The sequence below is a fragment of the Dermacentor silvarum genome, unplaced genomic scaffold (assembly GCF_013339745.2).
Source record: "Dermacentor silvarum isolate Dsil-2018 unplaced genomic scaffold, BIME_Dsil_1.4 Seq384, whole genome shotgun sequence".
In the NCBI taxonomy this organism is placed as follows: domain Eukaryota; kingdom Metazoa; phylum Arthropoda; class Arachnida; order Ixodida; family Ixodidae; genus Dermacentor; species Dermacentor silvarum.
The window spans coordinates 220,026-236,826 of record NW_023606150.1 but is presented as its reverse complement, the minus strand read 5'-3'; the positions used below and the strand labels follow the sequence as shown (position 1 = coordinate 236,826).

Here is a 16,801-nt window from a genome sequence, read left to right as displayed (position 1 = left end):
TTACTATTGGCGGAAGTACTGAAGTTCGCACCAGTGCTGCCGTTACATACACGCCTTTTTTTGCTACAGCACTCGTCTTTGCAGCGGGGGGCATCGCAAGCTTGCTGAAGTTACGAACAGATTTATTTTTCTTAATATGCTGTTTTGGTAACATTTTTCTTACGCCAAAATTTGTTCGTAAGTTCGCTTAGTGAATTCCGCCCCTGAACCAAAAACTGGAAAAAAGGTTAGTTTTTCTCTAACCGGAACTTAATCGGAACTGAACCGGAACGCAACGATCTTGGCGCACCACATTGCTCATGTCGCCTAATGAACAAAAGAAACTTTACTGCACCCAGTTACAGTGTACAAAGGTAATCATAAGGGCGCGAGTTTCGGTGCATAGTATACCTGGCCTGAGAAGAACGCGCGACAGAAAGGTACCAATAAAAAAAATCTGCAAGGATTTGTCATCATCAGTTTTGGTGCTCTTGCAACGTAAAGTTTATTAATTGAAATTGATGGACACTTCGTTGTTGAGAGCAACTCCTAGTGACCATGCCTATCAGCACTTAATTTCACTAGCACTGTTGAGGTAACATTGCAGCATCGACGTAACTACATCAGTTAGCTCCTTAGCTGTAGCGGCCTCACTATCAGCTGCTCACGAAGCTCGCATAATCCCTAAATGAAGGTCATGATCAGGTAGGCGGAAAACACAGAACGTCCCCTGACCAGGCCAGGACGATGGCATACTGCTCCACGAGCCAGCCAGAGCTGGACATGGCCGCCACTTACAATGAACGGCAGATAGTCCGATATCTACCGGTCGCCTACGTAACAATATTGCAGCTGCCTTCAAAGAGTTGATAAATACTTAGGTATTCACCTGTCCCTTCATTTCACTTGGTTTTATCATATCAATTCCACTAATTGCACCTTGGATCACCCACCTCGAAGTATAGTTATACATGACACAACAAATCTCAAAACGACTATCTTACACCTCAGTAGTAAGACCCAAAATTGAATATGCCTGCTCCCCATTTCATCCTCATCGATCAAGTTTAACTAATACTCTCAAATCATCATCAAAACTATATGTTGCGCGCTTCGTTACCATCGACTAGTCTTACACAAGCAGCACATCTTCATTAAAGTGACAACTAGATCTACCTCATCCTGTTAAGCGTCGTCAAATTGCTCGCCTGTGTTATACTATATCCTCACTCTGGAAAACAGATTCATATCGGTGGCCAACCACACCTATGGGATCATCCCTTTATATGCAGTTTGCCCACCAATTGCAATGCCTAGACTTCTCAGTCCTCCTTTTTCACGCACATCGTCAAACACGAATTCGTTTTCCGCCTCCATTGCCTGCACACTGCACAATTTTCGTGCGCTTCACTTAGGTATTATTGATGAAATTGTAACTGAACTCAACGCTTTCCTACGTTTACCTGCCTAGCATGGAATAAGCCATGAAATATACGGGATGTTTTTTTAAAGGTTCAAACGCACTAAATGTCATTCAGAGAAAATGATGGTGATTGTAATGCCAGCGCATGAACTAATGAGACAAAACTACCACATACATTTGTACATGTACTTAGGGACCTTATTTTGACCACTGATACTTCGTTATACAGAACTGCGCTGCTTACTGGGGACACATAGCGTCATTGGTGAACTAAACAAAAATAAAGAATGGGCAATTTGCGACGATATCACATATATTGTTTGTTTCCTGACACAATTTCTGAATAGAATACCCCGATCGATCCCTATATGACTGCTAGAGTGCATCTGAATCCACATTTCTTGTTGTAACTATCTATGTATCCCTACAGCAAGGACCATATTGTGGTGGTATGCAGTCTTTACTAAAGAAAATATATACAAACCAGGCATAAGTATGTAATGAGAGTGAGCTAATTAAACTGTCGTACCTCATCTGGAAGTTCTGCGTACTCCAGCTGGCGTTCGAGGGCAACCACAACCTGCGTGATACCGAGCAGTGCCGTGCACAAGGAAACCATGATGATTGGGATCTGAAAGGGAAACTTGAGATCATTGGTGTTCGAGCGAGAACTTTCTGAAGAAATAAGTACGGAAAACGGGAAGCACAAAGTGAGGATTGGAGAGTTCGACAATAGAATTCACAAGCGTGTTTTGCAAGGAGAAGAGCGCATATGCACACCGAAGGCCCCAGCGATGCAACCCACATCATGGCCTACCACAATTGAGGAGAATAGTGGTTCATTTCCTATGCCGTTAAGACTGTATGGTGGTTAAAAATTCACATGAAAGCTCCCACAAACTAAACACAAATAATCCCACATGGGAGTAAATGCCTTGTCGCCTAGCGCATTCCCGAATGAAAGTTTAATATACTCCATTCATATGGAGTTTTAATGAACGCCATCTCTCACAAGAGGTATTGTAGTTTTCAAATAGGAGTAAACATTACTTCATTCATCTCAGGGGTTTTTAAGGTGTTCCAATTGGAGTGCATATTACTTCATTTCCGGAAGGGGTTTTTAGGTATCCTAACTGGAGTGAATATTGCTTCATTTCTTGACGAAGTGCTTAAGTGTTTAAATTGGAGTGAATATTACTTAATTTCTGGAAAGTGTTCTTGAGGTGTTACAAATTGGGTAAACACTAATCAATTTCTGAAGAGAGTTTCTCGAGATCCTGCAACATTATTTATACTTTTTTTTTCCTGCAATGAATTGAAGCAGAAACTTTCGTTCCGTGGTTTTACGACACTTATTAATGACCGATGAAGTACTGCAGGTGCTATGTTTTGTGCCGATAACAACCTTTACCGTAGCTTATTTGTTTTCCAACTTCCTAGTTAGATTTTTAATGTAGTTATAATACTTCACTGGAGACTAATATAGAATTGAAGTATATTAAGAGCATTTATCTACCCAACTAGTTAATTGCCCTTTCTCGGCAAGTGAATCCTGCTCAATAACGTAAATCGAAACGCGAATTCAGCCCAAATAAAAAAGCTCGCATTTGCGCTTTCACGTACGCGAGAGTATCTGGCAATGACAAGATGCAAGTTTGCACGACGATTTTTTTTATACCATTAGACCATTAGCGAATGGAATACTTGACAGGAGTATATTCTCGCCTATGCATTTCATATTAAAATTTCAATTCACGGTATGATTTAATAAAGAAAATAAAATGCAGTTTTTTGGATACCTGTATAAAGTATATTTTATTATGTGTAGGCATTACAACATCACACGGGCGACAAAACATAGAGGAACACAGAACATTTTAGGAAAATTACGCGTAATAATAGCATGTTACTTGAATAATACATATCAATTAGCAATAATATAAAGTATATTGAACCATACATCAGGAATACCAAGAGTCCAACATAACTCACATTCATTAAACAAACGCGCACGACGACAACACAATGCAGATGTACTGATAAAAGGAAGCGGGGACTACATTGAACGACAGAACGATGCTTAGCCAACTGTAACAACAATTTAATTACTCAAGTGAACCATATAAAGTATCGCTCTCCTTAACTTGGGGAGAGCCACATTTATAGCAAGAAATGTAATCCACTAACAAATAACAACAGCTTAACATGGCAGCCGACCTACAAACTTTTCCAAATGGTTTTCGCTCAATATGTGGTTTTGTGAGAAGTTCGTAAATCATCCCGTATTTCAAAATTGGATGGAGCGGGAGTCTTTCTAAATCACTGACGAAAGAAGTCAGCAAGTGAACATGCCGAAACGACAAGTACAGAAAATTTGACTGCCTAACCGACGTTCAAGCAATGCATCGCGCCCATTGACCATACCACTTTTAGGGTGCCTGAATGGTATCTTCCTCGCCGGGAGAGGGAGAACACGCAGGCACGCTAGGACAATGGACACGCCGCATTCCGGTGGGGCCAGTGTCCACAAAACCTGCCAAAGGTGTGTAGGAGTGACGAGAGGGGATGCCTCCTCAACTTGCTAGCAATCCCCGTGTTTCGCGCCGCTTCGGAATTAGAGCAAAGGCATAAAGTAACAGCGCGAAAGGAACAAGGACGACAAAGGAACGAAGACCAGCGCTGACTGCCAACGGAATGTTAATTACGAGCGTGCTTGTACCTTCGCGCTGTTACTTTATACCTTTGCTCTAATTATGAACCAACTAGCCCTCATTAAGCTGTTACTTGGAATTAGTGGCGCGTCTGTGCCTACCTTAAGGCTGACCGATGTCAAAACCCCACAGGCAAGTGTATGCAAGCGCTGCTGCAACAAAACTATATGCACACGGACACAGACATGAAAGCTTTGATGCGTAAGCTTCCACGAAAAAAGCAGCGACGTACACACACATAGTAAAAACGCACGCGTTCACACACGGGCACATACACTCAAGAAATGTGCGCACGCACTCTTTCCTCCCGCACACACACCCATGCCTAGACACGCTATTTTTTCGTAATAAAATCGGCCCACTTTCTAGTATTCTAATGGCATTCTCAACTTGAATCGACTTGCTAAAGAAAGCGGTAGCGCCACATTAAAGGCACCTCCTCGGCTACGTGCAACATGTAACGCGATGGCCGAAACGTTCAGGCTCACCTGGTTCACGCAGCATTGCCCGCCATTCTCGAACATTATTATTCATGCACGCTGGGACCAAGGCGTCCATTATCGCACAAGTAAACTTCACAACTGCGAATGCAGGTACCACTAGATATGATAATCACGCCCGAAAAATCGTTGCACCACGTTCATCATGTTTCATCTGAGGTGACCGATGCGAGGTTGGCTCCGCTGGACAAGGCTTGTCGGGCGTGCCTGCTGCCCGGCCCAGAGGAAGTGTCGATTGATGTTAGGCCTAAAATCGCGTCTTCGTGCCGTCGTCGACGAGGCGGTCGGAATCTCCGTCGGGTGCGGCGTGCTGAGGAAGACATCGAGATGTCGTTGTTGCCATGGTGACGCCAAAGGCTTGTAGAAACGGCCGCTGATTATCCAAAGAAGAAACAATTGCAGAGCCATAAAGGACCCGGCTGTGTCTAGTTTGTGCGACTGCCGCACTAGACTCAATTTTACTCCACTTACAGATGTGATTTCTCGCGAGGGAAAGAAAACTCCCGTTTACGACCGATTTTAGTACATCTATGAGTGTTGAGAATGAATTCACGTTTTTATATTGAATATGTCCCCGCTGATGAAATAAGATTTGGCGCCGAGGAGTTTAATAAGGTCGTGTGCCGTATCTCGTAGCTATGCCGGCTGTTAGTTGTGTTTACAATGCACGGAGGAAATACATTTGCGCTCCATTTCACGGCACGAGGTTTTCACACTGATAAACTCAATTTTGCAATTGGAGTGATATCAGGCGATTTCGTTTTTTTGCTCCATAATTTTGGTATGGAGGTAAAATTATGGTTTTATGCTTTTTTACTCCACGGTGAAAGAGTAAATATATTGGGCGATGGAGTTTAAAAAGGTATTCAACCATAAAAACCCCCATTCAGGCTCATTTATGTGTACAGTGCACAAGCTGATGATGTACGCTTGTAACTACATTCGGGAGACCAGTATCCACCGGCTTTTTATGGAATTTCTTCCAAGAGTTTTATTTAACCAGGTTTTTGCTTAGTCGGAATGGCTAAGCAGTAAAGAAATGACGAGCAGGAAAACTTTGGCTGTGTTTCCTCTACTCGCTGTAGACGGTTAGATAGACTGCAAAATGGAAAGAGACCGTTTTAAGTCTCCTTATTGTTCTGACGAAACCGGCAGGGAAGGCAGGTCCACAAAGTCAGCACCAAAAGTGGTTAAAACGAAGAGCGACTGGGACGAAGCCAGATAAGCAGAAGTAAGTCACTGAAATCAAGCTTTTACCACTGCATAAAAACCAACAGCGATGTAGGCTTTATTAGTGCCCAAACCAGATGACATGGCACCTCATTAGACTACATGGAAACAGTGGAAACTTTGCCTGCGCACAAAAAATATTGTTTAGGCTTTCTTTTGCACTTTAAGTAAGCCATCTAGTGCTTTATTGGGGTTGCGGGGTCGCACAATCAAAGTGTTCAAATATGCCTTTGATATTTGCTTGTCTTAGTTCTTTTTCTGGATGCGAAGTGGCCTGAAGCAGCAGAAACGCGCTTCTAATTCATTTCGAAGTTTGGAAACTAAATTGTCTTTTAGCATTCACAAAAGACAGGCTTCTATTCTGGCCAGAATTGCAAAAAGCAAGTGTTGCACGTTTGTAAAACGTGAAGGCGAAAGCCTGCCAGCTCTAGTGGAAGACGACGACGAATGCGCGAGCAGTGGCGCGAGAGCGAGTGGCAGTGCTGGCATAATCAGCGGCATCCGAGTCAGCTGTGGAAGAAGAGGACGACGAACTCGCGTTCAGTGGCACGAACGCATCTCTGTGACCACGCGCCGTGTACAATCAGGCACACAGTAGGCACACCTGTAGTAAGCCGCAACCGTAGAGACGAAAGTGTGTTTAAATGTGTAAGTATGTATGGCTTTCTTTGTAAAAAAAAGCCATTTGTGTTTGCTACGTGAAAGTTCAGGCAATAAAGAAAAAAAAAAGGCAGACATTGCTTCGGGGAAGCGTGCTCGTCTCGCACCGCGAAAACCCGGGTTCTATTGCCACCCCCACCGAAATTAACTAAATTTTCTTTTCAAAGCCACTAATTTACTTTGTCTACAGGAACCTCCCTGAGAAATGTGACTTCAATCAGAGCATTTTTAGAAGTGTTTCTACTCTTTGCGGCGTCAGCCATTTTTCGTCACGGCGCAGTTCGCCAAGGTCACCGCCAACACAGACACCTAACGCTTTCGCCTTAATGTGCCGTTAAAATGGCTTTAATGTCGCAGTGCAGCAATATCCTCGGCGTGAAGAGTGTTGGAAGTGGATTATTGCAATTCCTAAAACTATAGACGATCAACATCGATCAGCAATTTTCACTCGTGTCGAGAACGTATGTCATCTGCTTTGTCTGACTTCCCATTAGTGCATGATTCCATAAATTGCTAGTATGCAAGACTGTCACACCGCACGTTGATTTCAACGGCAGTGGTGTATTTAATAAAATCCATGAGCACAGTCAGCTGAAATATGTCTGACATGTCGAGCTAATGAACGGCCTACAAGACTGCCTCGTTCATTTTCAGGCTTGGTTAAGCATTCCGAACTCTCTCTGATATATTTCATGCCGTGTGAATTATATGATTACCTGACTGTGCACAGTCAGTGAAAAATTTTCTCGGAGGGTTCACCTAGAAAGTCTCGCATTAAAGATGAAAGCAGCTGTAGCCGTGAAGAAGACTGATGTCGAAGCGCTGACTCTCGCATGAGATTTGCCTTGCTGATCACTCCAAGTGTGCATCACGCGGCGAACGTGTTGGCTTGTCTAAGGCAAGAGTACCCACATGCCGTTTTTGTGCCGACATGTCGTGTCAGCATTACGGACGAAAAACCTTCTGAACGGTGTTACAATTTGGGTGGGAAAACCACGCACAACCCTCACGTGTACAGGCCAAAGGTTGATTAAAGGCGATCAACGATTGCGAGAGCGCAGCCACCTCACAATCCGCCTTTTCCGCGGCCCAACGGCGCATGCGCCCCAGGTGGATTAGTCCCGAAACGTTTTACAAGGGTCGCGCGCGCGGACGCGGAGCCCCATCTCGGGGGAAAGGCCCCCCAAAAAAGAAATAAAATAAAAAGAAAGAAGCGCTCGGATGCGCGTACACGCGCGCAACCGCTCGTGCCGTGTACCGCGTTGAAACTCCACAAGTAGCTCGACGTCAGTGCGGCACCGAAAACGAGCGTAGCGTAATGGCACGTACACACTAGCGGCAAAACGCGCGCGGCGCGCCGCCGGCGGCACAACGCAGCAGCAGCAGGGCGGCCACACCAACCGGCGGAGCGCCGCTGCGGCAATCACGTGAAAGACTAGACTCCTCTCCCCTTCTCGAACTATCCGGGAGCTCACGCGTGCAGATGATAGTGCGAAACGAGAAACAAGCGGTCGGGCGGGTCCGCATGGCACCAGTTTCCCGCGTTCACGTCACGGAAGCGGGCCGCTCTCATTGGTCTCCTTCATCCGCGGCACGCGGCAAACCGCAAAAAATCGGTCCAGGAGCGATCCCTGCCGCGGCAACAAAAACCCGTTTCGCGGCTGCTTTCGCGGCGCGCATCTTGCCGCTGGCGGCGCGCCGCGCGCGTTTTTCCGCTAGTGTGTACGTGGCATAAGACTCCGCTTTAAAACAGAAAGCGGCGAGGGCTTCGTCCGGGCTGCACAGGGAACCGCGTATATAGTTTGCGCTAAAATCCCTATATAGGAAAAGTACCGCCATCCTTTGCTAAACGCCGCTTCTCTCTCTCCTGTATCTCCGATTGGACGATGATAGCACGCGCTTTTCACTTCTTTATATTTTCTTTTTTTTCCGCCTCGGAGCCATGTTGAAAGTCCTCTGCGCAGCCGCAGTCGCCGGCGGCGGCGGCGGCGCGAGCCCGGCCTGAAAGCTTCAACGTGAAATTTCTAGGTGCGCCACCATCGACCTGGCTTTCGCAAGCAAAAAGTAAAGAAAAAAGCAAGCGCTTTAGGAGAGGAGGCGGCGGAGGAAAGAGTAGATGGCGGTACTTTTCTTATGTAGGGACTTTAGTTTGCGCGCGATCTATGCGCCATCTACAAGTGAAGCTTTGGGACGGCCAGTGGCAAAACCATCAAAACTGGAGAGACGCTGTATACATTCGCCGTGATACTTTCGATCGCTTATCACGAAAGAAGACTGTCCGAGTTGTGAAAATATCAAAGTGCGCATGCGCTGCACATGATAGCACGCGTTCGCAATCGATATGAGCAGCTGGAACAATTGTGAGCTTGATATCGTCAAAGCGCAGGGCATAGCTCTCAAACGACCGACGATAAGGAAGCTGTTGTCGTTTGGAATGGTGTATCATTTTCATCTAAAGTCCCTATAAAAGAAAAGTACCGCCATCCTTTGATAAATAAACGCCGCTTCTCTCTCTCCTGTATCTCCGATTGGACGATGATAGCGCGCGCTTTTCACTTCTTTATATTTTCTTTTTTTTCCGCCTCAGAGCCATGTTGAAAGCCCTCTGCGCAGCCGCAGTCGCCGGCGGCGGCGGCGGCGCACGCCCGGCCTAAAAGCTTCAACGTGGACTTTCTAGGTGCGCCACCGTCGACTTGGCTTTCGCAAGGAAAAAGTAAAGAAAAAAGCAAGCGCTTTAGGAGAGGAGGCAGCAGAAGAAAGAGTAGATGGCGGTACTTTTCTTATATAGGGACTTTATTTTCATCGCCTCTCTAGCGGCCGGCGTCGGCAATACTGGGGCGAAACATGAAATATAGCGCCATCTGAACAGTGAACGGTGCCCATATAGCTGCCGCCTTTCATTGATGGCTTACAAATTTAAAGTACCCTTGCGTTACACTTGGGCGAGACCTAAAAACGTCACGTTGCTGACGGAGTCTCCTTGCAGCGCCGGCCCTCACTTGCTGGTGGTGGCAGCGCGTGCCTGACTTCACGTAATCGTTTACGGCGTGGTAACTCACTGGGTCGATACAAGACGGACAAGATGCTCACGGTAACGACTGGCCGACTATTCAGCACAGTGTGTTGCTGAGACCATTTTATCATACTACAAGACGCAACCGACGAGCGCGAGTTGTCGTACCCGGGGCGTGAATCTTCCAATACCTCCCATTGGTTCGCGTATAGCAAATGCTCAGTCGACGCTATAGTGCCAAGGCGCACTTCAGTTAGGCCCTAGCGGACAGATGACGGTATTACCACGGCGAAAAAAAAAGCTTAACCTTTTAGTTAAGCTTTCGCGAAACAGCGAAACTGGGCGATCGTAGCCCAGCATTTTCCGGAAGTTCGCGCGAACTTTTCAGCTTATTATTCATGATGATGATGATTTCTTCTCGCGCGTCTCGGGCTTACGGCCTTCACTGGGCGTTGCATAGCGCAGCTTGCAACACTGACACTGCGTTCCAGGAGACCCCCTCCGTGAATGTGTCTCTCTCTTTCTCGCTCTTATAGCGCGCAAAACCCCTTCACCTCGCAGAGCACGAGCGTACGGACGCGCCAGCTGTGGACGAAGACGACGACGCTCGAACGCAATCATATGGTTCGCCCGCACGTATTTATTTCAAAGAATGTATTGCAAGATTTATTGAAGCACAGAAAATGCAAGAGTGTGTGCCGGATTGGCTGTCAAGGCTAGAACCTTTGACAGCCATGAAGGAATTTTAATGTGACAACGCCGGTCCAACATGGACGGGCGGGTGGCTTGTATGTTTTTCCCTTCCTTTTTTTTTTCTTGCATCCTGTATAATTGCTTCCAAATGTGATATTTGAATGCGTGCACATGAGTTTGTTTCTGTCAAGTCATCAAATACCGGCAATAAAAAAAAAGTGGCTCTATAGCCCAGTGATTACGACGCTCGCTTTGGTACCTGGGGTACGCGGGTGCGAATCCCGCTTCAGCAAGAAAGTTTCTTTCTTGGTAGGCTGCTTAAAACAGCTTCGCTGTTAAAAGAAAAGCGGCGCGATTTTCTTTTACTCTCCTGCTTCCGCTATAGCACTTTTTTTTCTTCCTTTTTTATGATAACGTTGGCTCCGCCCGCTTGTCATTTCCCTCATGACTTTCCTATCCCTCTAGCATGTCTCGCATCCCCTCCCCTCATGCTTCGCGCAGTGCTTTTTAAATTTTATTTCTTTAGCTGTCAGCAGCGCGATCTTTTTTTTTTCTTTGTCGCGGGCATTATCAGACGCACCGCCGGACCGAAGCGCTCGTTCCTCTCCCGTCTGGCCGTGCCAGGCGTTACACCGTGCATTCGTGCTTGTGCGCAGTGGGTTCTTTGGGCGCTTTCATGCAAGCAATCCCGTTCATTCTTACGATCAAGCAAGCATGTACACCCAAAATATATTTTAAAAAATAATTCCACTTACAACAAAACAGCTCTTTGGTCACACTTTATTGTGTTCGTTGGCGAAAACCAGAATTGGAGCAGACCGTGCATCACTCTATACACAGAATGCCACAAAACGCGGATGGTGCTTCGTGTACGCACATGTAAAAAAACATTTATTGTAATTGCTCTAATGGCCAATACGCAGAATAGCTTCTCCCGGCCTGCTTGTCGCTCGGTCCATGAAATCCACCTCCGTGAAGTGGGCCGAGCACATCCTGCGACTGTTGGCCTTATCTCTGGGCAAACCCATTAGGTCCGTCCTTCCAGCATAGTTTAAGAACGCTTTCATCCTGAAGAACCGTGAAGATCATAAATTATAACATCGCAGTTGGAACATACAAAACTGAGCTCGTTTCGCGTTGCGGCAGAGTACTAGTTGTGCTATATGAACCTTAATTCTCAGAAACGCATCTTTAAACGATGGCGACCAATTGGCTAGAAATAAGTGCAAAGCGCATACCTACACACGTGTTCCTTGCGATACGCAGAGGTGGTACTATATTTATCAGGAGTTTTATGTTCGCTGCTTGTAGCATAACGATTTACTGCATCGTTGTGGTGTTTTCTAATCAGCTAGCTCCTGCCTCACCACCGGACAGCCTTGTACGACTGCGCACAATTAATATCCCAAATAAAAACCGGGAAGTAAACTGCAAAGTGCTCACCTGTTGTCTTTAGCGATGCGGTAGAATTTCACGTCGCATGGCTCACTTCGTCTTGATGTGTTCGTACACCATCGAACCATACACGAGCAGCGACAGCTGTCAATGTCAATGGTAATTCATAATGCAATGCTACGTCAATGCAACGTCAATGCATAAAACGCTGTTTTATGCATTGAAGCACAAAAGTAACTGGAACACCAATGCATTTCGTCGGACACGTTGAAAATTAATATCTCAAAACTGGTTCAGTCCTCAGAATTCGTTCCAAGTGGATACGCCTTCCGAACTCAGCGGCTATAATTCCTATATTGAAATATGTGCCGTAAAATGATAAATAAAAGGTTAATTATCATAATTATGTTAATTATTCAATTAGGCATTTTGATCTTTCGTGGAAGTAATGGGCACCTCATCGAGTAGTTTAGATCAAGGATCATAATTGTGCTATCTGTCACAGGCAATTTTAAAAAATTTGGTGCGGCTAAAATGAAACACCCTGTATACCCTCGGTGTCAGCGATGTCATCCTCGTTTTCGCGGGAGAACAACACGGCCTTTAAATGAGCGCTTATGCGAGCACAGTCTTCTCTGCAATAATGCTTTATGACGCACGCTAACTGTAAGTATGATGAACTTAAGGAAAAGCGAGAATCAGTAATAGGCCGAGGCGGCCACATTTCGATAGAGGCGAAATGCAAAAACGCCCGTGTGCTTACGTTGTAGTGTACGTTAAATAACCCCGGGCAATCAAAATAATCCGGAGCCCTCTACTAAAGCGTGCCTCATAAACAGAAATGGTTTTGGCACGTGAAACCCCAGAAAGAAGAACAGAATCAGTAATAAATTAACAGCCGGTAATATACGTACCCGGATCACAGTTGCCGTTGCTCAAGTTGTTCGCCGCTCATATTGACTCGTCTCAGGTTGGAAGAACACCGCTCATGTGCGCAGATGCATGTTTTGCTACGTTTCAGCATTATTTCCCATCAGCGATGCACCTTTTCCCCACTATTTCACGCTAACAATGATCTGTGGCTGTAGATGTCGATGTAAACAAGTGCACCGCTTTGCTATATCCGACGCGGAAAGCTGCGTGCTAGAAGACTTCTTATTTTATGCGAAATGTCTGAAGAATGTGGAAAAAGAATAAAACTAGACGAGGTGCAAGGCCAGAAGTGAGCGACAAGAAACTCAAAAGCAGCCGCGACGGCAGACGCAACTCAGCGTGTCTTTATCGGCCGCATTATTAACAAAGCAGCGCACTCAGGCCTACTCACCCTATATATATAATTGGTGAGTGCTACATGACTTTCAGGGAACGACATGCTGCCGCGGAGAAGCCATTAATAATTATTGGCGATCCACGAAACCCACAACAGATGCGAACTCAACATGGGCGCAGGTTCACAAATCAACCGGCGAAAGCCCCCATACCCTTCCAAAACGTTTCCAGCGGCGTGCGGCAGAGGGAAGCACACGAAAATGAAAAAAAGGTGGTTTTGCACTGGAGCAGAAGCCATGGGTAGCGCCATATTTGACCATGCTTTCTTGCCCGCCTCGGCTGCGGGAGGCTGTGGGTTCGATTCCCACCGCCGCCGGGCACCCACTGGTTCAAAAGGGTACAAGCGTACCCCGGCCTGGCGTTCGGCTTCCTTCAGGGGTGATACGCTTGGGAAAGGAGCCTGCGCCCTGAATTCCCGTCGAAACCAACGTGAGCACGGAAAAAAAGTGGTGTCTGGGCCGCTCCCATGGCGGTCATTTCCCATGTGGCGCCCCAAGCACCTATTGAGGTGGGGGCACCTTCGGGTTGAGGTCAAACACCCTCGCGGAGTTTTCTCTGCTGGTGTCATACAAACAGGCAAACGTAACCATTTCTGATTCCATCACAGTAAATCTTCGTAAATGCTTGGAATGGTAAACAAAAAATTTACACAGGCTAGCGCATTGTATAGTTAGAGAGGTTAACCGACGTTAAGCGCTAACCGAAAAACGATATACCGGGTACCGTCACAATATTAAATAAACAAATGAATAAATAAATAAATAAGTATACAACGTGACACTAACATGCGCCGCATAAGCCAAATAACGTATGAATCACGTGAAGTCAGGGCAATGCATTTCTTTATCTACATAAAACCTATCACTTGCTTCAGTACCTATAGTGCAAAAATGACCATCATTTGTGTTTTTCATTTCCTTCCAAATATTTCTATGCCACATAAGAACGTCCGCAATTTATTGCAGTTCATAATACTGCCTCAAGATGTCTGCACTGGCGCTCTTGCGTATATGACTTACGTCCTACTTGCATGCGACTTACGGCCAGAGAGGAGTTGAGAACGAGTCCCGCGGTGCTGGGATCCTCGCCGATGGCGAAGGCGAGCGTGGCCAGCACCACAGCGAGTCCACAGGTGGAGCCGAAGGCCCGCGTGAGCCGCACGCAGCCCACGCTGGCTAGGCACAGCCGCAGGTTGGCGTCCGCCAGGCGGCAGAAGCGCGCCAGGAAGCGCCGCGTCGCACCGTGGGCGCGCACCACGCTCAGCGACTCGGCCGTCTCGTTCACGAGCTGCAGCACGCGAGACAGGTGCGCGTTCTTGGCGAACCGCGCCGCGTTCACCGCGCGCGGCAGGTACCTCTGCAGGAGAAACGGCACGCTTCCATTTAAACAAACGTCGCTGGTAAAACGTCGCACACAAAAGTGAGGAAAAGACATGCGCTTCAGCACGTGCAGGCTTCACAAACAAAGTTCTCCTCGCAGACACGCCGGAAGTAAAAATGTTTGAGGGCGTTGTCGGAAATAAGCGAACAGTACGTCTTAGCAACCACAAAAAATGCTTCATGACGACAACCAAGTAGCGATTCTAGCGTTTGTGTATGCTTTTCCTCGTCATTCCCGCATTTAGGTAAGGTTTCTACAACACAAATGGCAATGGCAAATACTTTTAGGGCTCCACTGGTCGCGGAGTTTTCTCTGCTGGTGTCATACAGACAGGCAAACGTAACACTTCCTGATTCCATCGCAGTTATTGCCTTGTACCCACGTACAACGTATTAGAAAACAGTAGGCTGACCTAAATATAGCGCTAGCACAATAACAAAGAAAAAAAGTTGTCGCAGTTTCACCTGAAAGGCGAAGCATAAAAAATTGCGATAGCAAATTTGAAGAGAGCTATACGGAGTAATGATAGCAGCTTTATCAGCCGTATAAACTTGGACATGCAGAAGCACCGGCAACACGCAGAACTGTTGTCGACGCCTGTCGGCGTTTTGCCCGCGTTCGCTCAAAATGCGTGCGGCGTTGGTGACTGTTGCCGGAGCCTCTGATATAAATAGGCACTTGGTGCTGCAGCTAAACGTCGCTTCTCTTCCCTCCCCCTCCCCCCCACGGCCTTTCGTGCGTCCGAAGAAGGCGCGTTTGCTCTACATATATGGTGATTGTAAAGGAGGTAAGAGACGCCTACTTCTGCAGCCCTTAACGCACGGCGCAGAACGCGCGTTGGTTCTCCGCCGTGGGTTCACTCCGCGTGAAAGTGCGCGTCCCTCGCGCCCTTTCACTCGCACATACAGCGTTCGGCGGCGCGCGGCGCTCCATTGACGTCATACGGAACTTCAGGCGACGGCAACGGCGACGGCGACGCCGACGGCAGAAATCTGCTTTGGAGTGTCCATATAATTGCTATCGCAATAATAGCAACACGACGTTACTGAAGGGATGACGAGGGTAAAATGACAGCATGACGACAACGGCAAGGCCACAATGGTATCACGACGACTGCGTGACGGCGATGGTGTGACGACGACGACGACATCACTAAAGTCAGATTGCGAAGTTAGAATGACGACAGTGGAACGATCATGAAGCCATAACGACTAGAGATGGGTCGCTCAGGAGTGAGCCGGATCTTCTGAGCGGCTCTTTTATTGCGATAGCAATTATATGGACACTCCAAAGCAGATTTCTGCCATCGGCGTCGCCGTCGCCGTCGCCGTGAGGTTCCGTATGACGTCAATGGAGATGAAATCGTCGCCGCGCGATGATGATGATCATCATCGCCGCGCGCCGCCGAACGCTGTATGTGCGAGTGAAAGGGCGCGAGGGACGCGCACTTTCACGCGGAGTGAACCCACGGCGGAGAACCAACGCGCGTTCTGCGCCGTGCGTTAAGGGCTGCAGAAGTAGGCGTCTCTTACCTCCTTTACAATCACCATATATGTAGAGCAAACGCGCCTTCTTCGGACGCACGAAAGGCCGTGGGGGGGAGGGGGAGGGAAGAGAAGCGACGTTTAGCTGCAGCACCAAGTGCCTATTTATATCAGAGGCTCCGGCAACAGTCACCAACGCCGCACGCATTTTGTGCGAACGCGGGCAAAAAGCCGACGGCGTCGACAACAGTGCTGTGTGTTGCCGGTGCTGCTGCATGTCCAAGTTTGTACAGCGGATAAAACTACTATCCTTACTCCGTATAGCTCTCTACTAAGTTGCTATCGCAATTGATGCTTCGCCTTTCGGGTGAAACTGCGACAACTTTTTTAAAGAGCGAGTGAGCAGCGGTTCAGTAAAAATGAGCGGCGGTTCTTTTGGAGAAAGGGAGCCGGTTCTCTCGCGTTCAGAGAGCCGTACCGATGCGTTCCGTCAGAGCTGTGTCTTCTGCTGGGTTAGGGTGCCTCGATACCAGCGCCGCCGTTCAGGGTGGTGCCATCCTATGACCGCCCCCGCGCCGCCGCTTTCTCGCTGCGACGCCATCTTGAATCACAGCGAGCGGTTGCGATTGCTTGGTGCCGGCGCTTAGTTCGAGACACAGTGCGCGCGGATGCTTCGCTGACGCTTCTACTTGCTGGACAGTGTTCAGCCGCATGAATGACAAGCTCGTCAAGTGCATCGAGTCGACATGACGGGCTGTTGTGTTCCCAAGTGCACCAGATCGACGCGTAAAGGGCTTCGTTGTTTACGCTTCCCCCGGGACCCAGAGCGAAGGAAGAGATGGGAAGCCCGAGGAAGGCAACAGATAGCTCCTACATTTGCGAGGTAAGTGTAAAGAAAGTTTAGACTATCGCACCGTGTTTTTCATTTAAATAAGAAAGTATTCTCTGAGCCTCGCTCACGTACCTACGTTGGCTCACGAACTAAGCACTGCACCGATGCTGTC

The 16,801-nt window shown here is 47.4% G+C and overlaps 1 protein-coding gene across 1 annotated transcript in view; it reads right to left on the bottom strand.

Moving 5' to 3' along the window:
- Window positions 1–1,931: 1,931 nt before the first annotated feature.
- Window positions 1,932–16,801, bottom strand: part of LOC119435027 (uncharacterized) — a gene marked incomplete at its 3' end in the record, with an annotated part of 73,829 nt that continues 58,959 nt past the window's right edge. The window contains exons 4-5 of the mRNA XM_049659672.1: window positions 13,975–14,289; window positions 1,932–2,033 (exon numbers count right to left, since the gene is read on the bottom strand). Of these exons, the coding sequence (XP_049515629.1) occupies window positions 1,932–2,033; window positions 13,975–14,289 (417 nt within the window). The remainder of the gene's footprint in view (window positions 2,034–13,974; window positions 14,290–16,801) is intronic.